The 25,410-nt window shown below is 35.6% G+C and overlaps 1 protein-coding gene, 1 long non-coding RNA gene and 2 pseudogenes across 5 annotated transcripts; all 4 read left to right on the plus strand.

Annotated features, from left to right (window-relative positions):
- The window catches only part of LOC122585567, a 1,462-nt pseudogene extending 1,296 nt beyond the window's left edge, over positions 1-166 (plus strand).
- A 5,962-nt stretch (positions 167-6,128) lies between these two features.
- LOC122584030 lies at positions 6,129-8,675 on the plus strand. Of its 4 annotated transcripts, XR_006321398.1 has the most exons (5): positions 6,772-7,422; positions 7,516-7,559; positions 7,760-7,828; positions 8,092-8,498; positions 8,628-8,675. It is a non-coding gene; the product is annotated as an uncharacterized LOC122584030 (long non-coding RNA). The 4 variants fall into 4 exon arrangements; XR_006321399.1 differs by lacking the exons at positions 6,772-7,422; positions 7,516-7,559 and adding an exon at positions 6,129-6,227 and having other exon boundaries at positions 7,760-7,982; XR_006321394.1 differs by lacking the exons at positions 6,772-7,422; positions 7,516-7,559 and adding an exon at positions 6,129-6,227.
- A 1,363-nt stretch (positions 8,676-10,038) lies between these two features.
- On the plus strand, positions 10,039-12,400 carry LOC122585578 (annotated as a pseudogene).
- Positions 12,401-15,549: 3,149 nt separating this feature from the next.
- LOC122585600 lies at positions 15,550-16,734 on the plus strand. Its single transcript, XM_043757726.1, has 3 exons — positions 15,550-15,885; positions 16,054-16,185; positions 16,393-16,734. The coding sequence occupies exons 1-3, from the start codon at positions 15,550-15,552 to the stop codon at positions 16,732-16,734; spliced, it is 810 nt and encodes a 269-aa protein (XP_043613661.1).
- Positions 16,735-25,410: the final 8,676 nt, after the last annotated feature.

The raw sequence follows: 25,410 nt of genomic DNA on the forward strand, positions 1-25,410 counted from the left end.
TTCAGGGGAAGTCATCAAGACAAACTAAGTCAGAGATGCTGGTACAGCTGGTGCTAGTACTTCTAGGACTCAAGATAAAGGCAAAGCTGTGATAGCCGCTCCAGATGCATCTTGATGATCCTAATATTATGATGAGAAGATTCCAATTCAGGTAACTCGATTCTAATTTTGATTGAATAGAAAGGGAGATTCGAGAAAAGCTAGTGAATGATCCTCATAATCATATAGAAAAAGAAAATCTTAGCAAAAGAAAATCTACTCAGGATAGTGAGTCAACTAAGACTGATTCTACTACCAATGCCTCTACAGAGTCAGATTTGCACCCAGTAATTGTGGATAGACTAGAAAAGAGATTGGGTTATGATCCACAAGCTCATATGATAGCTAGAGCAGAGATTATGGATTATGATGATTATTATGATCCAGGATCACTTAGGGATCAAATGAAAGACAGTCAGGATTAACTCATACATCTTCAGAGTCAGAGTCAGATTCGGATTCAGATTCGGATTATTAACCTTAGTGCTAATGATTTTGTTTTTGTAATGATTATAAGATAAATATAAATGTATTTATTACATTATTTTATGATATAATATTATTGTTGTAAGTTAAAATAATAAAGATTATAAGATAAATATTAATGTAATTGTTGCATTATATTTATGATATAGTATTATTTATTTTAATTCTTTTATGTATTTATACTATTTTATTATGTTTTGACTTATGATTTATGTTCTTTATCTTTGTATATGTAAATCGTTTGAATTGCAGATAAGCTTCAAAGGATAGGTGCATTGGACGATCTTGATGCTGAAGAAGATCTAGAAAGTATCAATGATGAAGATATGGAAGAAGGAGAGTTCATTACTTCAGAAGCTAATAGAAAAAGGTTGCTTGATATACCTTATGACTTTGATCGTGTCTTTAATGTAGATGAAGTCATTCAAGTTGAACCAATAGCTGAAGTGGAACATCTCAATTTCAATCCAATCAGAGACAGTCCAGATGAACCTAAGAATGCTGCAAGTTTGAGGTTCGCTGTATATGCAAATATAGTTGATGAAGGATATTATAATACTTTTGATCTATACTGGAATATAGATGCTACGCGAGAGGTTGATCTTGGAAGATTTAATATACCTCCGTGCAGCAAGATCATGAGTTTATTATTAATTGATTCCAGGTTATAGAGGACATACGGGCTTGGTAATACGTGATACGTATAAGCCGTCGATGTTTTGGAGTTTGTCTCAGACAAGAATGCACCCAAGTACTTCTCAGTGATACAAAGTTGGTTTTATGATCAAAGAATTGATTTATTTGTTATCAAGAGAAAGGAGGGATGCCAGTATATGTCTATGAGTCAAAGACATTTCAACTCTCTTAGTGATTCTGACATGATAGATTTGGGAAGACGATGATTCGTTAATCTTTAGAGCAATGGACTTGCAGATTTCTACTGGAATAGATTCAGAGATGAAAGAATTAGAAATTTCAGTGATAGAGGTCTGAAGCCAGAAGAAAGTTGATTAAGCCAACACCTATGAAGAAGATTAGAATCCAGATGACACATTTCGGTTTGTCCAGAGAAGGATTAAATGTTTAAGAAGGTTCCCGCTATCAGATGGGATCAAGATATGCTGACAGAGATGACATTTTGGCAAATAGATATCAAGTTAGGCAAAGCACAGATGTTCGTTGATGATTCACAAGAACAAATGTTGCTACGCATGTATGATCCAATGCAGATTATTAACTTGTCAATAGGTGATCAGAGAAGACTTTTGAACACACCTTGCTCAACAGTGGATTTTTGGAGAGTTGAAGAAAGGCGCTATCGCAACATTCTCGCACATTGCTTACACGAGAGAATTCATGCGAATAGCACAAGACTTTTGTTTAATGGATAGCTTTGAAGTTCAAGTTCGAAGACTTTAAAGAGATCTAGTTGCAATCGTCAAGGGGGAGTCGGTAGATGCAGATTCGTTGTGACAATCGCAACATAGATTTGATTATCGTTTATGTTTTAGGAACTATGTTTGTAATCATTTAAATAAGAACTTGTGTTGATATTTAATGATTACGTTTGAACTTCAATATTATATCTGTTTATGTTTTGTATTGTGTTTGTGTGTTATATATTGTTTTGCAGGTACAAGAACATAGAATCAAGGTTTATAAGTGTCATAGAATACTTAAACGATGATTGGATGTTATGTACGAGCCAAATGAAGCTAAACAAAGAGTCAAAGGTCGAACCTCGTGCTGAAGTCATCAGCATGTAGGAACAACCTCGTGTTGACGTCAGCACGAGGCAAGTCGATTGACTTATTGTTTCGGCCTAATCTTCGATTAAGGCCTAAGCCCACACGATCCAATACTTAACTAGTATAAATACAAGACCTAACCTACGGAATTAGGTGAATCTTTGTTAATTGTTTCTAATCATTTTAGATTGTTTTGATTATACTGAATCAAGGTTATTTGTTCCTTCGTGTGACCTCCTACACAAGCCTTGTGCATCTCCTTGGGTTGGTTAATTGCTCATTAATCAGCAAAAGGCAATAGCAATCTAGTTATCTCAAGAGGATTCCGCACTCTTAACATAACAAATCACATCTTATTACGATTCATGCAACAATAGGGCACCTTACATCATATAAGCAAAAAAAAAGGTATCAAAAAACCAAGAAAACCAAAGATAAATAACCTTAACGAAAATAAATAACAAAGGAAAAATAAATATTGTGTAAAAGTTTCCAATATATTAATTTAGAACAAAAGCCAAAAAACTATAATGAACACCAAGAAAAAACCCCAAACGGGATCCAAAATGACAAAATCTAAATAGTGATGGGGATATACGATAAACCAATAGAAAGAAAACACAAAAACAAAATACTATGTAATAACCAACAACCAAAAGAAAAATAACCTTAACGGGATCCGATATTGCAAAATCAAAAAAAACGCGGGGTATAGGTGGACCAATAGAAAGAAAACACAAAAGCAAAAAAAACTATGTAGGAAACCAAGAAAAACCGAACAAAAAATAACCTTAACGGAATCCGATATGGCAAAATCTGGGAAAAACGCAGGATACAGGTGGACTAATAGAATAATGCCATATGTCACGTGACACTGTTCATGGTCCTCGCCTTTAATGAAATTACAATACAATAAGAGTCATAATTATTTGTGTTTGGGCTTCTTATGCAAATGGACATTAGAGAAAAATAAAAGAGCAACCATACATTCCTTGATGGGTGCGGCCCAAAATCAAAACAAGATTAGGCTATTGCCTTTGATGTTCACGTGGGTCTCAAGAAGCAGAAGTCTATATATTCTATTATTTGTGTTTTGGAGGGGTGGACAATTAAGAGTCGGCAGCCTCATTAATTTAGAGGGCTGCGGACGAATTTGGAAACACATAATATTCGACAGCCTAAAAGTTTGAGAGGGTGCGGACGAATCCTGGAACGAACAGAAAGTCGAACAACATCATCATGCGACAACGAATTTCTACATCTACCATTGGTGACTTGAAGATGATTATGTTCGGTTAAGGTTTTTGCAATCTCTACCGATGAACAATTGTTAGTTAATTTTACTTGATGAACTTTACTTTTAATCGCGTAAACATTGTTATTTTTGGATTATAATTCATATGACTGATTGACTATTTACTCACTATTATTTGATTGGATTTTGGTAAGACAAGTTATTGTGAGTTAATGATTTGTGTTGAGTCCACCTAGTTTAGGGATTAAGATAGGTCATATAATTAACATAGGTTGTGCCCAAAATTGTTCTTGTCAAGTAATAAAATTATGTCGATGTAATTTAGAATAAATACTCGGTAAAGTTTATTAGGTAAATTAACACAACTTTGGGGATTCGGGAGATGCACTTTTATCATCGTTTATAACTTCTCTGTTTAATTTGTCTTGTTTTATTAATTAAAGTTTAGTCAATTAACTAGATTTTAGACCCGCATCCAACACTGGACATGGGACTTACGATATTATTAATATTATATATTTATACATTAAAGTAATAAAAACTCATAATTTCAAAGTTGAAGATATACATAAAAACTAACTATTCAGTTCAAATGTAAAAAATGTTATAAAATAAAATAAAAAACAAAATAATATTTCTTTATGTAGGTTCTGGTAAAAAGATCTTCCGGCTGCACAATCGAAGGCTGATCAAGCAATAGTTGGTGATATAAATTACACGAATATTACAAATAAATGAACAGTTGTATAAAGGTTGTTGTTTCAGTTTTGGTAGTTGAACTTTTCCTTGAACAACATAATGAATATAATAAAATTTTAAGTTAAAGAATACTCTCTTTTTATCTAAAAATTATATTTATAACTTGTACCTATTGATATACGAATTTTGCTGTCATATAAAGACTTTTTTATTTTGTACTCAGGAGACGTCGGTAAAGTTACATCATGTAGATTTGAGTCATCGAAGTAATGGTACATGGTTTTGAAAATTTCAAATTATGTATTCATTGTATTTTTTTAAAAAGGTTGTATAGAGTTAAGTAGAATTTGGAATTTTATTTTGTATTCATTGCGTCGTTAATGTTACTATATGTGAAGCATGTAAGAGTAAGTTATAGTTTTAGGAGGATACTAACTAATCGATATAAGCCATCTTTTTTATATATTAAACAAATTATAATTGTACTTATCCAATATGATAGTTATCTTTGGTCGACTACTATGTGTAAATATATATATTTATTTATTAATATATATAATAAAAAGTCAAGAAAAGTCAAAATTGAAAACTTAAAGAAATCGAAAGATGTAACTGGTTAATAAATTATTAGAGCAATCATGTTTTAGTATAATAAAATTTTTTATCTTTGCTTTAGTTAATTAACATTACTTTTATTATTGTCTTTAAAATCCATTAAAATTGTTAAAAGTTGACTATAACCACAGACACAATGATACCCACTTACCCTATCTAGTATAAGGTATTTAGGTTTATTTTCGATCGATACTTCGACGTCGATCGGATTTTAAGAGAGTGTGGAAAAAGTGAAGTGATCGAACTGACGAAAATGACCCACACTTGACTTGTACGTGGAGAGACTTAACAGAAGTACAGACAAAGTGTAAACCACATTAATGATTTTGGACCAAAAGTTGACAGAGGGATTAAAATTGCAAAAGTGACAAACCACATTAACGATTTTTGCACTTAACCCTTATTTTTATGATACTTTAACATTATTTGTTGTTGTGTGTAAAAGTTATATTTTGTTATGAATTATGTATTTGATATTATTTTTGTGTAGATTGTGATTGTATTTTGACTATTTTGGTCAAACTATAACACGGTTTTTTTTAGCATTCTATAAAATTAACCATACTAGTAATATCGGCCAATAACACCGACTAACCGGCAGAGGCAGTACTAGAAAAAATTTTCAAAAAGGGCAAATAAAAAAATCCGTGAAATATAAGTATAAAAGGGGGTCAAAATGTTAGAAACCTATAGGAATTTTTTAAAAATCGATGAAAAACTTATAAATACATGACAAAATCTAAATTTCGAGGAAGGTATTTGCCCCCTTTCCCCCCATGTGGTATCGCCACTGCTTACCGGTATGATTAAAATACCGGTATTTAATATATTTTTTTCCTCTCTCCTACTAGCTTCCCGAACTTCCTAGCCTAGAAAAATAACCTTTAATGACACCTAAATTATGACACACACCAAATTATGACACACAAAAACATGTGGCATAAAAAAACTGTAATAAATTGTGCAATCTCAAAGCTAGATGATAGGCAATTTCTAATGTCATAAAAAAAGGTAGTCTAACACGGAGTAAAATGACATTTCCTTCGGCGACAACAAAAAAAATTGAAATCAATTCTAAAAACTTAAACCCTTTCCCCTAAAACCATATTATCCTTCCTTCACTCACTCACTCACTCTCACACACGCATTAGTCTTCAGATCCTTACTCCCTCATTATTCATCTTTTGATTAGTCTTTATAATTAGGGCTCCGATGTTCAATTTTCAATTTCAATTTAGGGCTCAAATCAATCAAATATATATATATATATATATATATATATATATATATATATATATATATATATTTCAGTTTCAATTTAGGGCTCCGATGTTCTTCACGCGCAACTTGATCCGTTCCTTCCCTTGTTTTCACTCCTGTTGCTCGTAAGTTAATTAAAATTAAATTTTAGTTTATTGTAATTACTTGCTATGTTAATTAATAATTTGAAGTATAATTCAGTTGTTATGAAATGATTATTCTATCTCTCATAAGTAATTAGTTGAAATGGAAAATATTGGTGGCGATATATATACATATACATATACATATGTGTGTATCTGTATCTATATTCTATATTATATTTAAATATTTATATCTATATCTATACATCCGTATCTATATCCATATATATGTATCTATATCTATTTCTATATCTATACAACTCGCTTCTGTATTGACGTTTAGTAGATTTCATTTGTATATTCAACATGATGAAAAAGATGAACAGTACTGTCTATATAGCTATATATATGTCTGTCTATATAGCTATATATATGTATCTGTGTCTATATTGAATACAAAAATATATCTATATGTATCTGTATCTATATATCTAATAGATTAAATCATGCTGTTTATATAGATGCTTAATAGATCAAATAATGTTGAATCACTGCTAGAATCGTATAAGTAGGATTTGGAGTTTTGGTTGTAATGATTCTTGTGCGTTTATATGTGTATATGCTCAATCATGTTACTGGTTTTTTGAGGATAATTTGCTTTTATCAAAGTTCAGATAAGTGCAGATAGCTTATAGAGTAAATATTTGTGTGTAAGAACGTATGAATGGGAATTGTAGTTTTGGTACCGTCCATCTAGCCAGTCAAGAAAGATGTCTATAGGAATTGTGGTTGATTCATCTGCTAAGATGAAGAACACAAATAGCAAGGGAGTTTTTAATGTTATGTATATTATATACTCCGTATTATCTTATTAGCTTTAGCTACAGTGGGTTAACATTAACATACCTTATCTAATGAGTCTTTATATAAAAATTTACGGTTATTACAATATCACCCACTTAAAATGATTTCATCCTCGAAATCTACTAAATTGTAAGATGTAAATTAAGTACAGTTATCGTTACTACTATGGTATGCAAATTGTTGTTATTATTATTATTATTTGTATCTCTCATGACTAATACGTTGGTGTCGTAAGCATAAAAAGAAATGAGTGGAACGGATAGAAATCTCCAAGGTGAGTGGAGTTGAGTAACAAAATTGCAGTTGTCTAAGCGACAGATTCGAACCTTCAAAATGGTAAGGTGGAGCTAAATGGAAGTCTATGTCTGTATCTGTAAGATCTCTTCATGAAATCGAGTTAATTCAGTTCCATGCTTTATTGAAGGCACTTGTTTGAAATTGTTGTTGTGTGTTTGTTTGTGAGTAGGAGAAAGCTCCTTATGTTGCTAAGGCTGCCACTAAGAAACAAGAGTATGGCATTGCTGTGAAACAACATAAGTTTGATCTAATATTACCTATTTCCTGTATCATCTTTTGTCACATTTTTAATGAGTTATTTGTATTTATTTGTATCTATTTTGTGTGGTAACTGATTGTATTAAATAAGAAGCCAAGCATGTATTTGTTGCTGATCTATTGATTCTTATCCTGAACTTATGAAAATTTTCCAGATTGTTGATTTTGTCATTGCTCTGTTCCGAGTAGACTTCACTGGAAGAGGAGAACTTGCAGAGCGCCAGGTTTGTTGACTTATACTGCTCATCTTGGAAATGCTTTGGTAAAATTTGATTAATACCCTATATATCTGTGCTCAAAAGTGACAATTCATGTATTTCATTTTTAACAATTGGCTCTGAGGCTTGTTTAATGTAGCAGTGTACATGACAAACCAAGGTTATACTTCACTTTTCAATTGAAACAGTTTAACCTAATGCAAAATAGTTGCCTTGTTTAATCTACTTAGAAAATCTCAAATGGTCATTTTGTGAATGTTTTCTTGCAGTGATAGCTGATCCCGGTGGTGGGGTATTCATATCAGATTAAAAAAAAAACAGCAGGAGGGCATGTTCTTGCTCATGCAGCAACTGTGAGATTGATGTTTAGGAAGGGCAAGGGGGAATAGTGTGTCTGCAAAGTGTTTGATGCACCGAATCTGCCCGAGTCATAAAAGTATACATATACAGTAATAAAATTATATTCATTACTTTAAAATAAGCAGATTAGTATCTGGTTATTTCTTCAAAGCATGTAAGAACTCTAATACAAGGTGATATTGGCATTGCTTTTTTCATCTCATTCGAATGATTTTTTTCGTCACTCATGTTTTGTAATTTAGTAGTTTACTGTTGGTTGCAGCCAATTCAAATGCCGTGAAGCTCAGTTGTGAACTTCTGCGATTATTTGTCACAGGTAGATCCACCTTGTTTCTAGTGACCATTACTCTATTAGTATAAAGGGAAGTGATTATTCAGTTTCTTAGCATTGGAGAATGCATATTTCTAGTGAAATTTATAAAGTTGTATATATTCTTTAATGCAGAAGCTGTCCAACGTGCTGCTACTATTGCTGAAGGGGGAGACAAGATCGAAGCAACACATCTGGAAAGGATACTTCCTCAGTTGCTGTTAGATTTTTAAGGTACTATACGAGGTCATAGGATTAGGCATTACCATGACTTCAGTGTTGGTTTTTCTTGTGAATGCAGATCTTTTGCATGATATATGGATTTAGCTCTTTCGATGTAGTGTTTCGATGCATAAAGCTTTCAGAATCACTAGATTTAAGTATTTACATTTACACATTCCTTGTATAATTTTTGAAAACAGGTTACAAGGTGCAGATCCGGGAAGGTAAAAAAGAATGCACGGATGATGATTTGGATGAAATTTGTGAAGAATGGGCAAATTATGTGGCAAGCTTCATTTATCGGTCTTGAATTCTATATAATTTAACGGTTGTAAACTTTTATGGTTAATTTTAGAATTTTAAAATAACTTGTGGTTGTATGAAACACATTATTTTGATATATATCAAATTCGCTCTTTTGCTATTTGTATTATAAGATTAACTCTTATTTAATGTGTGAATTTTAGTAATTTTATTTAAAAATTTTATTTTATTTTTAAAATTGAACCATGACACACAAAAAAAGTGTCATAAAAAAGTGTCATAAAAGCGTGTCATAAATTCATGACGCGCGAAATACGTGTCATAAAGATTTATGACGGGTTGATTTATGATACAAAAAGTATGTCATCTGACCCCTTTTATAACACGCAATCGGTGTCATTAAAGACATTTTTTATAGTGGTGTATTCACAGAAAATGTTATGGACGTTTACAATCAACCTTATTTATTTCAAAATTTTTAAGTGCGGAAGTGAAAAGACGAAAATGATTTGTCTTATAACTAGCTAGATAGCTAGATTGCATTAATCAACACATAAGATAGCTCCACAACACTGAAGCAAAAACATAGAAATTAAATATACGTACTTCGTTTTGAACAAGAGTTAATCATATTAACCCTTTAAATATATCCGTTAATGTTATATGATATATACAACCAACACCGGTCATTTTTGAATTTGATATACAGAATTCAATTGCATAAAACTGTGCAAATACTTTTTACTTGTTAGTTAGCTTTGTTAAATTCAATTATACGATTACTTAATTTTACTGAAAAGAAAACCTTCATACATGCAACTATGCAAGTGTTTGTGTTGTCTACGTATGTGTCACAAAAATCCTGAAGCTATGTTTATGAGACGAATTGAAGATGCATTTTGTCTTATTATAGATTCCACATTTATCTAGGCACATCGAAATATGTAATTTATTTATTACTGCAATACTCAGCATAGATTTATAAAAGGCATGCAGGCTCTGAACATCTTTGAAAGCCATAAACATATATTCACAAAATATATATTCAAAAAAAAAAAAAATGGGAAGCGTTGATCAATCAGCCGAAGACAATATTATCTCAATGTTTAAGTCGGTAAATTTGAATGAGTTTAAGCCCCTTGACCCTGAAGATTTTCGTGAAAAAGCCCATAAAATGGTTGATTTCATCGTCGATTATTATAAAAACATCGAAACCTACCCTGTCCTCAGCCGAGTTCAACCAAATTACCTAAGAAATCGGTTACCTAAAACCCCACCAAATATACCAGAACCATTTGATACGATCTTAAGAGATATTCAAAATGATATAATCCCTGGTATGACACATTGGCTGAGTCCAAACTTCTTTGCTTTCTTTCCAGCTACTGTAAGTTCAGCTGCATTATTTGTGGGTGACATGCTATGCAATGGTTTTAATTCGGCTGGGTTCAATTGGCTAGCTTCGCCGGTTGCAACCGAGCTAGAGATGGTGGTCATGGATTGGCTTGCCACCATGCTTCAGCTCTCGAAAACCTTCATGTTTTCGGGATCTGGAGGGGGGGTATTGCAGTCCACGACAAGCGAGTCGATTTTTTGCAAGCTTGCGCTGCTAGAGACCGTGTGCTTAATGAAATCGGGGTTGAAGATGTTGGAAAGTTAGTCGTGTATGGGTCCGATCAAACTCACTCTACGTATAAAAAAACATGCAAATTAGTTGGTATACATCCACGTAACATACGATCTATTCCCACGGATCTCGAGAATGAATTTTTGTTGTCTCCTAAGGATCTGCAAAAATTCATTGAAGCTGATGTGGCAAAAGGGTTGGTCCCACTTTATCTATGTGTTAACTTGGGGACCACTTCTTCCATAGCAGTGGACCCCATCAAAGACCTTGCTGATGTGGCGCATAAGTATCGTATTTGGGTCCATGTTGATGCCGCTTATGGTGGTAATGCATGTATATGTCCTGAGTATCAACATTTTCTAGATGGAGTCGAGCAAGTCGACTTAATGAGTCTGAGCTCACATAAGTGGCTACTCAGTTACATAGACTGTTGTTGCCTTTGGTTGAAAAACCCGAATTCGGTCATTAGTGCACTTAGTACCAATCCCGAGTACTTGAGAAACAAACTCAGTGAGTCTGACTCGGTAGTTAGTTACATGGATTGGCAAGTGGGGACGGGAAGAAAGTTCAAGTCGTTACGCTTATGGTTAATTTTACGTAGCTATGGCGTAAAATTATTACAGAATCACATGAATCTCTACGATGCAATAGTAGGAAAAACTCTAATACTCTCTCCCCTATGGCGATCGTCCTTCTTCTTCTTCCTCTAATTTCCGATCAGGTTGCGATCTAAAAAGCTTGTAAATACATCCCTCTCATCTACTTTCTAGTGGGTTGATGTGCGTGTTTGAGCTTTATTTCGTTTTTTCCAGGTAGGATTTTTTCGTTTGCTTTTTTCTTTGATCGTCATTAAAACCCTAGCTTCTTGTCGACTTTTCCTGATTATTTAACAAGATCGTTTTCGCGACTGACTCGTTTAGTTTAGCTAGATACTACGATTTTGTTAAACAATTAAGGGGGTTTGATCAGATTTTAGGGTTTTTCCTGGGTTAGGGTTTTTTCGTTTTTCCTGCAAGCTGTTCTTCATTTAGTTATTTGTGTCGCCTGTTCTAGCTGCTTTTGATTTTTTTGTGTTGCTTGTCTTGAGAGAGGTGTTCTTTCATTTTCGTTACTATTTGGTATTCCCTGTATGAAGGATATACCAGCCTTTGATCTTAAAGCATTGGATGAACGTTTTAATAGAATATTAAAAGATAATCTACCAATGTCTGGAAAGAAAAAAAAGAAGGGTGGCAGTCCTCCTAAAGGTGGATCTCCAATCTCGGGAAAATCTGATGTTTTTAACAAGAAGGGTGAATCGTCTAATGTACCTATGGCTGCTGAAAAGCATGATACTGACCAGAATATTATGGAAGACACAATCAATAAAGATGGCGAAATAACAGGTGGTAGCATAAATACCACTAATAAAACTCCTGCTGATGCGTCGTCTAGTGAGAAGGAAGTTGAGGGAAGTGTTCCAGTCCCCCCATTGGCTGCGAATGCTGATATTCATATAGAAAATAAAACTAATATTGAAGAAGGTAATACCAAGAACCCTAGTCTGGGAGATGAGTCTAGCCAAGATAATAAGCTTAAAAACCTAGCTCTTGATAATAGTGAACCTCCAATATCTTATGCATCTAAGCTAAAGGAGAATACTGCTGCAAGAAAAGTTAATTTCAGGCTTATGGAATCGCATGAGGTTGTGGAAAATGTGGATATTGTTATACCTAAGGAAGCTGCTCGACAAGTCCAGTCGAGATTTTTCGGAGGATGGGCGGAGCCTCTTAGCGTCCAAAATTGGTACTCCTAAACTACTTGATAATTATACTGCAGCAATGTGTGTAGAGTCATGCGGTCGTAGCGGTTATGCAAGGGTAATGATAGAGATAAATGCTGATAAAGAGATCAAAGAGAACCTTGTAGTTGCTATCCTACATTTGGAGGGAGATGGCCATGTTAAGGAGACGATTAAAGTAGAATTCGAATGGAAACCACCGAGATGTTCCATTTGTTGTACCTTTGGACATGCATTGTCAAACTGCCCTAAGCGAGTGCAACCTGTTCCTATTCCTAAACCGAGTATAGATAATCAAGGATTTCAACAAGTTAAGAAAAAAACAAAACAGGTTTTCCCTCAAAAGAAACCTGTACAAAATTTTAAGTATGTACCTAAAGCTAATGTTAATGTGGATAGCTCTTCGGGCACGAAACCTATGTCGACTCCTGTTCCAACCAGGAACTCCTTTGGAAGTTTAAATGGGGAATATGAGAAAAACAAGGATGTTCGCAATCAAAAAGCTAATAATACCTACAAAGTGTATGTCGATCAGGATGGTGATGAAGTAATTGATATCATTGAAACTGAAACCTCAAAATTCGTGGCTGCGAATACGGATGCTAAAATTACTGAGGGGGCAAGCATTCCCGGACAAGAGGTTTCTAATGGGTAGTATTGCAGCATGGAATATAAGGGGGTTGAACCATCCCCTGAAACAAAATGAGGTTCATCAGGTGGTTGTAGAAAATAAGCTGAATTTTTGTGCTATTTTGGAATCTCATGTGGATGTTTCGAAACTCTTTAGTGTGTGTAAGAAGGTTTTCAAATCTTGGGATTGGACATCCAATGGGTCTTGTTGTGATAAAGGTACTCGCATTATTCTAGGATGGAATTTTGATCTTGTAAGTGTTATGGTTTTAGCACAAACAAGTCAAGTAATGCACCTTCAGATTATCTATAAGGCTGATAAAAAAATGTTCTTCTGTTCGATAGTATATGCGAATAATCATTATAAGGACAGAAGGGAATTATGGACGAGTTTGTGTGCCCACAAATCGGTCGTTCGAGATGCTCCTTGGGTAGTTATGGGGGATTTTAACTCGTCCCTCTACCTCGAAGATAATTATTACAACTCTTCATCTATTAGCATTGGAATGAAGGAGTTTAAAGAATGTGTTGTTGAAACAAAACTTGTAGATATTAATAGTTCTGAATTTCATTACACATGGACTCAAAAACCGAAAAAAGGTGTTGGAATTCTAAAGAAAATTGATAGAATTATGGGGAACATGCAGTTTATAACTGATTTCCCATCTTCTTATGCCATTTTTCAACCTTACTGTGTTTCTGACCATACCCCTTGTGTTCTGAAGCCGCCTTCAGTGGCTAGATACAGACCTAGGCCTTTTAAGTTTGCCAATTTTATTACGAGCAAATTTGGGTTTTTGGAAGCTGTAGAGAAAGGATGGAAGTAGGAGTTTAAGGGGTATAAAATGTTTTGTGTTGTCAAAAAGCTCAGAGCCCTTAAAACTCCCATGCGCAAGCTCTTACTTGAACAAGGTAACCTCCATGCTCGTGTCACCTCCTTAAAGAATGAACTTGATGAAATTCAAAAGGAAGTTGACAATAATCCAGGTGACGAATCTCTTCGTGAAAAGGAAATGACCTGTCTGGAAATGTTCAAAGTAGCTTCGTATGATGAGGAATGTTTTCTGAAACAAAAGATGAGGAATGTTTTCCGAAACAGAAAGCAAAGATTGACTGGTTAAATGCAGGTGATTCTAATACAACATACTTTCATAACACTGTTAATGTAAAAACCATAGAAAACGAATTGAAATGATAAAAGATGCTGATGGCCAGGTTTATGAGGGTGAAGCTGTAAATGATTCTCTTGTTACGCATTATACTAATTTCCTTGGTGTTGAGCAGCCTGTTGAACCGATTAATGCTGATTACTTGTTCACTAATGTTTTGGATCCTCACGTGGCTTCTCAAATGGTCATTCCTGTTTCTTTGGAGGAAATTAAGGATGCTATGTTCTCCATTGGTGACAAGAAAGCTCCTGGTCCAGATGGATTTCCCTCTGCATTCTTTAAGAAATCATGGGGAGTTATTGGCGATGAAGTGAGTTCAGCAATACAGGATTTCTTTGTGCATGGGCGCCTCCTTCAAGAGGTTAACCATACTATCCTTGCTCTTATTCCTAAAGTAAGTACCCTTGCTACTGTGTTCGACTATCGGCCTATTTCGTGTTGTAATGTGATATACAAATGTATTAGCAAAATAATTACAAATAGAATTAAGCCTGGCCTTGATACTTTTGTTAGTATAAACCAGTCGGCCTTTATACCTGGAAGGAAGATATCTGACAATATCTTGCTCACCCAGGAACTCATGCACAATTATCATCTTAATAGAGGCCCGCCTAGATGTGCATTTAAAATAGATATTCAGAAGGCTTATGATACTGTCAGTTGGGATTTTTTAAGGGAAAGTCTAGTGAAGTTTGGTTTCCACCAAACTATGGTTAATTGGATTATGGCCTGTGTTACTAGTGTTTCCTATTCTTTGAGTATTAATGGTGATCTGCATGGATATTTCAAGGGTAAACGTGGTTTAAGGCAAGGTGACCCCATGTCACCTTACTTATTTACACTAGTTATGGAGGTTCTTTCTTTGCTTCTCCAACGAGCTTCTTTGGAGAACCCATTTAAGTTCCATGCTCAATGTAATAAGCAAAAAATTATTAGTGTTTGTTTTGCAGATGATCTGTTTCTGTTTGTTAGGGGTGATATTAATTCAGCTAAGACCCTTATGGACGTTTTGAACCACTTTCAAAGGATTTCTGGCCTTTCTCCGAGTCTTACAAAGAGCACAGCTTTTTTCTGTAATATTGCTGATCATATCAAGCAAGCAATTTTAGCTATTATGCCATTTGATGAAGGTAAGCTTCCTGTTCGTTATCTAGGTGTGCCGCTTATCTCGACTAGACTGGTTTACAAAGATTGTAAGGTTTTAGTTGAAAGAATGGAAAAACGTATTGATGATTGGAAAACTAAAACCCTTTCTTTTGTTGGAAGACTTCAACTTTTATCAGCTCGGTTTTAGCTTCAATGCACATTTACTGGGCATCGGTCTTCATTCTTCTTGCTCGAGTTATTAAAGAATTAGAACAAAAAATGAGAAACTTTCTATGGGGTACGGGACCTGGTGGGAAGGTTAAATCTAAAGCTTCGTGGAAATCAGTGTGTCTACCAAAATATGAAGGCGGGCTGGGAATCAAAAGAATTTCATATTTTAATAAAGCACTCATCACTAGCCATATTTGGAGCATTGTGACTGATAGGGAATCGTTATGGGTTCGGTGGATACACTCCTATAAACTAAAAGGTAGAAACTTTTGGGATGTTACTCCTTGTGGATCAATGAGCTGGGGATGGAGGAAGATCCTTCTATTACGGGACACTATCCGCCCTCACATATGGAAAAAGATTGGGAATGGTCTATCTACTTCGGTATGGAGTGATACTTGGAATGAGCGTTGCCCCTTAAGGAACTTCATCTATACTAGAGACATCATGCGAACTGGCTTTCGATTAGATTCTAATATTACTAATGTTCTTAGTAATGATTAATGGACCTGGCCTCAAGAGTGGTATAATACTTAACCTGTCCTCGATCAGATTCATCCACCTGTGCTTCATCATAACATTCATGATCGAGCTGTTTGGAAGGATTTGGATGGAGTGGAGCAGGAGTTCTCTGTTAGCGAGGTTTGGAATGCTGTTCGGTGTAAACAGGATAAAGTACCATGGGTGAACAATGTGTGGTTTTCTACATATGTACCAAGGCACGCGTTCCATCTATGGCTAGTTTTTCAGAATAAATTGAAGACCCAAGATAGATTGAAGGCTTGGGAAGTTGGAAGTGCCACAAATCTCAACCTCATGTGCTGCCCTTTTTGCCAAAGAGGAATAGATTCTCGCTCACATCTATTTTTTCAGTGCTCTTTTTCTTTGCAGGTTTGGGGCCAAATTAAACATATGGCAAACATGTCAGCAGTTGTGGAATCATGGGATAGTATTGCTGGATGGCTAATTTCTAGATCTAGCTCTACTCAGAACTCAGCTGAAAGTGTAATCGCAAGACTCCTTGTGGCTGCTGCCTCATATTTTTTGTGGCTGGAACGTAATTCAAGATTGTTCTCTAATACCAAGTGCTCTGAAGCTCAAGTAAGAGAAAAAATCGTGACCACCTTACGCCTGAAGCTTCTCTCACTCAAGTTTAAGGCTACCACTAGTAATCGTCAGTTATTGAAGATGTGGGACATCCCTATGTCCAACATCTTACATGCTTCGGATTAAGATCTAGGAGGAACTGTATCATGTCTTGACTAGTTCTGCGTTTTGTATGCGTGACTCATTACTGTTTGTAGTTTGTATCTTGTCTAGTTAACTTGTTATATATGGTATGCCATATATTTTTTGAATGTGACAACCAGTCACATTATTTTGTACCTAAACAGTGATTATTGTTAATGTATCGTCAGGGGTGACGACCTTTTTCGAAAGAAAAGAAACCCTTATGCTGTTGAGATTTTCCATTTTCTTAATGAATTTGATAATTTCATCAGCATCATCACTCTTAGAATTAAGAAAAATTGTCCAAGTGTATCGTGAATATTCATCCACAATTACTAAAGTGTATCTACTACCCTTTAGACTTTGGACATTCACTGGACCAAAAAGGCCCATGTGAAGAAGATGAAAACAGCCCTTAACAGAATTGGCTTGTTTTGTTTTGAATGTAACTCTATGGCATTTGCCTTTTTCACAAGCACCACAGAGTCTATCTTTTTCAAAGGAAAGAGGAGGAAGACCACGAACAAGGTTCTTTTTGGCCAGTGAGTTTATGGTTTTGAAGTTCACATGCGACATACGCTTGTGCCATAAGCAATTTAACTCGGATGCTGACTTAGCAAAGAAACAAGTCTCACTATCAGACTTGATAGGAGTGAAGTCTACAAGATATACATCTCTTTTTCTTGGTGCTACCAAGACGACTTCCTTGTTGATGTTACTTCAGAGGAGGTTGTTGGCTCTTCAGAGAGAGCCTCCTCAAGAGTAGTATGGTTTCCCACAGAGACAAGACCAAAGGTGTTATCATCTTCATTGAAGGGCATAATATTAGTTTCATTGCTACGAAGATATGCATAGCTGCTTACTACCTCAGGAGCACTATACTCAACTAGCATTGAAGGTTGCCCCCAAGCATTTGAAATAACCCTTTGAGAATGGGGAAGTTCAATGCGCTGAGCAGCAATGTATTCAGCGATGTTTACATTAGTGACAGAGGAGATGTCACTGAGTACAGGTTCAGTAGAAAGGTTCTCACTGACCCTAGTAGAAGAAGATGTTTCAGCAGATATAGAGGTGTTTGGTTGAACAATCCCTGGGGCATCTCTTGAGCTGACTGAGTCACATTCAGAGGCAACATGTCCTCTGCTACTACAAAGATAACATTTTTTGTCAGAGGGTTGCCTTTTTGATTCTGAATGAAGAAGTCCCTCAGCTGAGATGAGAGGTCATTCACTCGCTGAGTAAGCTCATTTATTTGAGGAGAGGAGGAAGATGAAGCCTTTCTCTTTTGATTAGACTTGGATTTATTCCTTTGTCTAAGTTTAGGAGGGGGCGATTGAGGAACAGGACCAAGGATGGACTCACCATGATGATTTTGAGGTCCTCTAATCATGTTCCATGCTTGCTTTCCAGGAAGATAGGAAGAAGAGGAACTCTGCTGAGACTGATTCACTCTGTTTGGAGTGATGTGTCTAGTCTGACGACTTGGAGTCACTGGCCTCATTTGCCTATGAGGTAAGTACTCCATGTTCAACACAGAGGATTGACCATGCTGAGTAGTAATATGTCCTCTTTGTGGAGTAGTGGGTCTCATTTGCTGATGTAGCAAATGTCCCCGCTGAGGAGTTTTATGCCTTACTTGCTGATGTGGCAAGTGTCCTTGCTGAGGAGTGGTAGACCTATTTTGTGAAGGCAATCTTCCCTTTTTAGGAGTATTATGCCTTAGATTGGATTTTAGAGGCATAGATTGAGATGCCATATGAGTTTGAACATCAGCAGGTACAACCTTTGTGGGAAGTACTTGCTGATGTCTTGCGTCAGCGAACCTAACTCGTCTATTCATTAGACGATCATGTTCAGTCATAGGATTAGCATGGGTAGGTTCTAGCTGAGAGGAAGATTGAGCACTAGAATGTTGCTGAATGACCTGATTAACTCGTTGAGGAGTACCATAGTCATAGGGAGCAGCAGTAGTGCTTCTTTTAAAGGGCTCAACACCTTTTACAAATAGTCGCTGAGGAGCAATGGGTACATATCCATTACTTGAAATATCCCCTTTAAAGGTTCTAGGTGGAGAATGTTGAATTCTCCCTTCATGTGGCATCATGCCAACAATGGGAAGATGAGAGAACATGTCAAAAGTACTGGTTGAGGGACTGGTACTTTGAACATTAGAGGAAGAGGGCACACTGGTGGAAGATGTAGCTTTAGAATCCATCTCAGCATGGTAGTCATTTTGTCCCTTGACAAAATACCACTTTTTCATCTCTTCAGGAGAGATGGAAGCTGAAGAGGGTGGAGGAATAGAGATTTCAGGCTTTACATCATCATTAAATGAGTCAGCAATTGAGGCAACAACATCAAAATTGCCACCAATCACTGCTTGTACTTGAGCAGGGACTTGCTCACTTAAACATTGATGATGAAATTTGGAAGCCTTTAACCAGGAGGTCACAATCTTCTTCAGATTAGAAACTTCAGCCTTGAGAGTTTCATTCTCAAGTTGGAGTTTCTGAGTCATTAACTCATGAGATTGAAGTTCAATATGAACATTTTTCAATTTCATAAGTTTTTCAGATTTTTCACTTAACTCTACACCAACAGAGTTAAGTTTAAATTGAAGTTCAACACGTAGGCTTTCTACGAACTGAAGATCACAAGACAAAGACTCAATACTTTTGGTCTTGTCATGATCAGAAGAGGAGGAAAGAAGAGAGTGTACCTTTTTAACAGTGACGTTTACCCACTGACTAGAGAAGACTTGATCCTTTGTCAGAGCATCACTGTCAGCAAGTGCCATAAGGCACATGGCATCAACATAATCGTCATCATCAGAATCATCTGAGTCAGCCCAATCATGTTCTTCAGCAACTAGTCCTTTTGCTGGAACTTTGGCATCCTCTGTTTTAGCCACCTTTGCCTTCAGCTGATAGTATTTGTTCCTGTATTCATCAGCAGATTTAGAAGGATTAGGTTTAGAAGCAGCTGGAGTGGGAATAGAGACCCTGCACTCCTTCTGGTAGTGGCCTTTTCTGCCACACCTCCAGCATTCTTCCTGTGATTTATCAACAGGAGGTTTGAGGGGAGCAACCGTTTTGCGATTGTTCCACCTTCTGGAGTATTTTCTACCAGCGACAAGGGCAAAGCCCATAAAATCATTAAACAAGTCTTGTTTCTCTTCATCATCCAGCTCATCAATGAGAGTTTGAATAGGTACTGGAAGATTTGAAATACTGGTGCCATCATAGAGGTCGATGGGCTCAGTAGAAACAAGAGCTATAGGGTCAGAAATGGGATAGGAGGATATGCTGACAGAAGAAGAAGAAGAAGAAGAAGAAGGGCCAGCATGTCTTTTGGCATCAGCAGAGGCTCGAATGTTTTGAGCCAATGCTCTCTCTTCAAATTGAAGAGTACCAAAGAGTTCTCCAAGATCAAAATCTTGAATTTTCTTCGTTGTACGAAGAGTTTGTCTTAAGTTTTGCCACTTAAGAGGAAGAGAATCGATGAATTTATGGCATACTTCAAAGTTATCATGAGCAATGCCAACATTAGTTATATCATTGAGCAACCCTTTAAAGCGAGTATAGGTGCTCTCAAGACTTTCATCAGGAAGAGAGAAGAAGTTTTCATAAGCACGTTTCAAATCAATTTTCTTGATTTTGATGAGGTCAGCAGATCCTTCATAGGTGCTGACCAATCTATCCCATACTTCTTTTGAAGAGGGATACTTGATGACCAGCTTCATGATTTCAGTGGGAAGAGTGACAATAATCATGTTTTTCAGCCTAGCATCAAGATTTACCAGCTTTCTTTCTTCATCTGTCCATTGAACCTCTGGTTTAACCAGGTCAGTGACAATCTCAGGAGCTTCAGGTGTAGCTCCTGGAGTCCTTTGGACATACATCGGCACGTATGGACCCTCAGTTAATATAGTCATTAAATAGGGTTCCACACCAGAGATGTGAAGAAGCATTCTCTCCTTCCAAGACCCAAAATCCTTGGGCTCGAATTTTGGAGGTGTCGACACATAACCAAAGTCACGTGTGTTCACTAGGCTGGGAACAGAAGACATGTTCTTGTTATAGAAAAAGAATTTCAAGAAAAGTTAAAGAACATAATTTTTAATGTAAACACAAGGAGGCAAACAGATCTTGTTCCAATGATTTAGGAACGGTGGCTCTGATACCACTTGATGGTCCACGAATGCACAACTTATGTTATATTTAAATTAGACAAGAAAGTAAATAAGAAGATAAATAACAAGAACAACAACAAGTTCAATTGTAATAAATCAATGCAAGTATAATCATATGTATCATTGATTAAACGATGAATACATGGGCGATCTTACACACTTGACTTACAAGAATACAAATGAATAAAGGTAATTGCTAAGTCTAGACACACTAAAAACTTGAACAATTACAAGTGACACACACTTTCAAGGTGACTAACACACTTGATACAATGCGGCTGTGTTGCTTTATATAGAGGAAGAATTAGGGCAACACAGCCTTCCTTTGATGGTGATAGATGGTGGTTGTCGACATTCCATTGGCTCCTTGTACTTCCAAGCAAGAGCCCTTGTCTTCTTTACCAAAATGGGTATGAGAGAGAAGACTCAAGTTTTGGTCCCAACATGTACCTTTACCAAGTAAGGTATGTTACAGTTGGAAGAACCACCATGTGACTCTTGTCTTCATATAGTTTGAATACTTCCCTCCATGACAAACATTTGGTCAGCATACACCCCGCTGAAGAGAGTCACTGGACTCGCTGAAGACTTGCTGACAATACATGTCAGCGAGTAAGTCTATTCAACGAATCCAAGACTCAACACATATAGATTGATATAAGAAAACAAGGAATTGAACGCCTTTGTGTACTTCCAAGTGATCTTATATCAAGATGTATGTGTCATAGCAGTTGATTGATTCTAAATCAAATTTGCTTAAAATGTTTAATTGCATCCAACTTGTTGATATTAGATGCGAAGGATCGAACGCCTTTGTGTACTCCTTAGTATTCTTATTATTACCATTGTTGTTGAAGCAAAACTTTGTGATTCTTAAATGAAAATTCTTGTTCACATTAGACTCTCAAATTTTTTTTCCTATAAATATCACAACAAAGATATTACTCATTTTGATTTCACAAATAACCAATTTTTGCTCTACCTTTCTATGGAAAACATTTTGATCTATTCTTGCATAGATTAAGGGGGAGTTTATGATTTCAAAATTTTCAAAACTTCAAATGTGTTTTTAAATCTTTCTATACACACGTTTGATGATTTTCAAATGATTTTCTTTCAATTGAAGTTCGGTGATTAGTTTGCACATGAGCAATTCGTTCACTCCATGAACTTCATCATCGCCGATAAGTTCTAACCCCGGAGTATTCAATTCTTTCGTTAGACTGTGAGGGTATTTTGGGTGATAATGGTTTCGTGCAAATAGGTTGGAGGGAGTAAAGTCGAAAAGTGAAAGGTTAAGGTGATATGTTGTGAGAAAATGGTTAAAAGAAATGATACCCTTCTCTAAATTCTCAAATCGCCGGGTTAAACACGTTTCTATCGGATGTCATTTGTTGATATCTTGATAAAGACTTCATGGACCCAGTGAAGCAATGCACATCTTTACCTAACCATTCAAGTGTTTCTTAACAAATACTTGTTTCAATTCTCACGGAGATTTTCACATTTCTATTGACTCTTCACTTGGAAGATGTTGATATTGAATAAGGGCGACATTCTGCTCCAGTCCCCGACTTCATTTGATCACGTTGTGTCTAGAGCTATCTTGATTGATCATTCATTTGATCATTATTCATTTCTTTAGGACACATTCGAGTCATATCTTTGTGATATTATTGCTTATCTTTGTGATATAGCCGGAACATTTGTAGTGATATCTTTTGATATTCCACAATGATCAAATGGAAATCCTATCAATGCTAACATCTTTTCCAACGTTGAACGTATGTCTCATAATTACATTTATGTGATTATTGAGTGAACGAGAAGTCTAACAGTGACCTCGGATTTTACTTAAAAATCTTTAAAGATAATAGATTGTGGTTATCGAACGCTTCAGTTGTACTAACCATGATTTATATTCTTTGGAGCAATCTAGTGGTTGAAAAGCCGCAGATCGAACTATGTTAGAACATTGCTTTGTGCATGTCTCAATGATACATAGGAAATCCGAAAAATGTTATACATTTCTATCGGTCATTTCATTAATCCTTTTGATTTTTGAACATGTTAACGGATCATTCTTGTCCGGTTTCATTTCTCATCTCACAAACACAAAAACCACCAACACATTACTATAACGTTTGTATCAACAACTTCAACCTTACATTTTAGTTACCCTTAGGATTCTTTGAGTTGGGCTAATTGTTTGGGTTGATGCGTTGATGGTTGATATTTCTCTATGTGAATCTATTTTTGGATTGTGATATTTCTTTTATCAATCAATGTTTGCATAATGACATTGGTTTCCAACTTTGTCATTATGAGGGGGAGAAAAAGATTATGATTGATTAGGAAAGAAATAAGAATGAAACAGTGCTTGGTTCGTGCAATTATGGAGTTAGTATGTGAAAATTACACAAAAATCAAGCTATGGATTGTTCAGGATAATGTGTCAAAGTTTTTCAAAACATTTCAGTCAATTGAGCTCAAATGTTCACTAGTTGATTGAGATCTTGATTTAAAAAAAAGAACTGAGATGAATACAAAGATAAGAATGAAACCAAAAATAAAAAAAATATTCTCTCAAGATGGAGCAAATGTTCAAAGATGCTCCAACAAGGTTTATTCTCATAAATTGAGGGGGAGCATGATTACTTCAGAAGAGACTTATCCAAACTTCATTATATTTACTCTCAAAAGTATTCAAGTCAATATGACAAAGATCAAAGATGCAAAAAGTTGTAAGATTGGTTAGAAGATTCAAGACAAAGAAGTAATGCTTCAAAAGAGTCTTCATCAACATACTTCATTGAAGATATTCAAAGTCATACAATAACACTTGTTCAAGATGCTCCAATGCATATATCAAGGGGGAGAGTACAAGTTTATTTCAAGTAGTCGAATTTTACTCAAGAATTGAAGATTGAAGAATCAAAGACAAGTTTATACCTTCCGCACCTCAAAAGACAACTCTGATTCATGATTCAACAATCTTCAAAGATCCAAGACACACACACATATTTTATTCTCTGTTCAAAAGGAACATTGAGAATCAACACATGATTTAACTTCAAGAAGTCCAAGACCAAGAATGAAACAAGTTCTCCAAAGACAATGAGAAAGCTTTGAAGACTTGATTCATCACACCAATTGTCTACTCCACCGGGCTCATCAAATTCATTCCTACAAGACAACATAACACGTACTTCATTTATTACAATATATCACTAAGGGGGAGAATGTTAGAAATTAAAAAATAGTGATAAATTGTAATTTAAATTAGTGGACTTACTTGTAGTTAGGTCATAGGTGTATGATTACTAAGGTTGAAGGACTAATTGTGATAATTAGCATATTTGTGTATTTAGGTATAAATACCCTCATACCTTAGATAATTATAACCTTTTTCCCATTCCATTTACACATTGAATCAAATCAGACTTCAACATACACACTTTCTCTCTCAACTCACACACTTACACCAAGAACATACACACTACACACACCACACAAATCCGCCATTATTAAGATCGAATTCAGGCGAGAAATCGTGTTATGTCATGTAATGTAAAGTAGATATTTAAGCTCAATTTGTGCAATAATGGAGAAATTAAGGTTAGTGTGTGAAAAGGTGTTTGTTCTTGGTGTAAGTGTGTGAGTTGAGAGAGAAAGTGTGTGTGTTGAAAGTCTAATTTGATTCAATGTGTAAATGGAATGGGAAAAGGCTTACAATTAGTGTGTGGAAGGGGGCTATTTATATCAAAAATCTAAGTTTCACTAATGACCCTTCCACCTCTAAAACATTTACATTTTAACACCATTTTTAGTTCTAACATTCTTCCCCTTGGTGTTGAAATGTAATACATGCATGACATCATCTTTAAATACGAATTTGTTGATGAAGGTCTTCGAAGCTTTCTCATTGTCTTCAAGATCTTCCATCAAACTTGGCTTTACGTCTTTAATCTTCACACTTATCTTAAAGATGTATCTTTAAGTCTTGCATCATCTCAGAGTATAAGCATTGCGGAAACTTGATCTTGGCTCTTTAGGTTTGAACATTAATTAAAGCCTCTTCTTGACAATCTTGACTTTGTCACACTTCCCCTTAATTAATGAATCTTTCTCTTGAAGCATTTGGACAAACATCATTTTCATCACAAACTTCCCCTCGATCAAACAATCATATTTGCATACCTCCAACGCTTATGTATATGGTGTACCCGCGGCGTACCCACCACGTTGGCGATAACTATCTTCAAAGAATAATTTAGGGATCATTTTAGTCAACAATTTATCTTTCTTCCCCTCAACTGATGAATTCTTATTTCTCCCCATCAAATTTCAAGAAAGCATAAAGACTTGCTCGACTTCATTATCCTCTCTCTTCCCCTCATGATGAATGTGTGGCTACATGTTCATCTTGTCTCTTTGAAGTCAAAACTGGGGAATCAACCATTATGAAGTAGTAGTCCAATAAACAA

The sequence above is a fragment of the Erigeron canadensis genome, chromosome 1 (genome assembly GCF_010389155.1).
Source record: "Erigeron canadensis isolate Cc75 chromosome 1, C_canadensis_v1, whole genome shotgun sequence".
Classification (NCBI taxonomy): domain Eukaryota; kingdom Viridiplantae; phylum Streptophyta; class Magnoliopsida; order Asterales; family Asteraceae; genus Erigeron; species Erigeron canadensis.

Bases quoted from the DNA above. Each gene is read 5' to 3' on its own strand.
- LOC122585600 (XM_043757726.1), top strand. From the start codon at position 15,550: ATGAGAAACTTTCTATGGGGTACGGGACCTGGTGGGAAGGTTAAATCT. The intron at 15,886-16,053 runs GTATGGAGTGAT...GTCCTCGATCAG, and splicing joins GGAATGGTCTATCTACTTCG to ATTCATCCACCTGTGCTTCA. The intron at 16,186-16,392 runs GTGAACAATGTG...TTTTCTTTGCAG, and splicing joins AACAGGATAAAGTACCATGG to GTTTGGGGCCAAATTAAACA.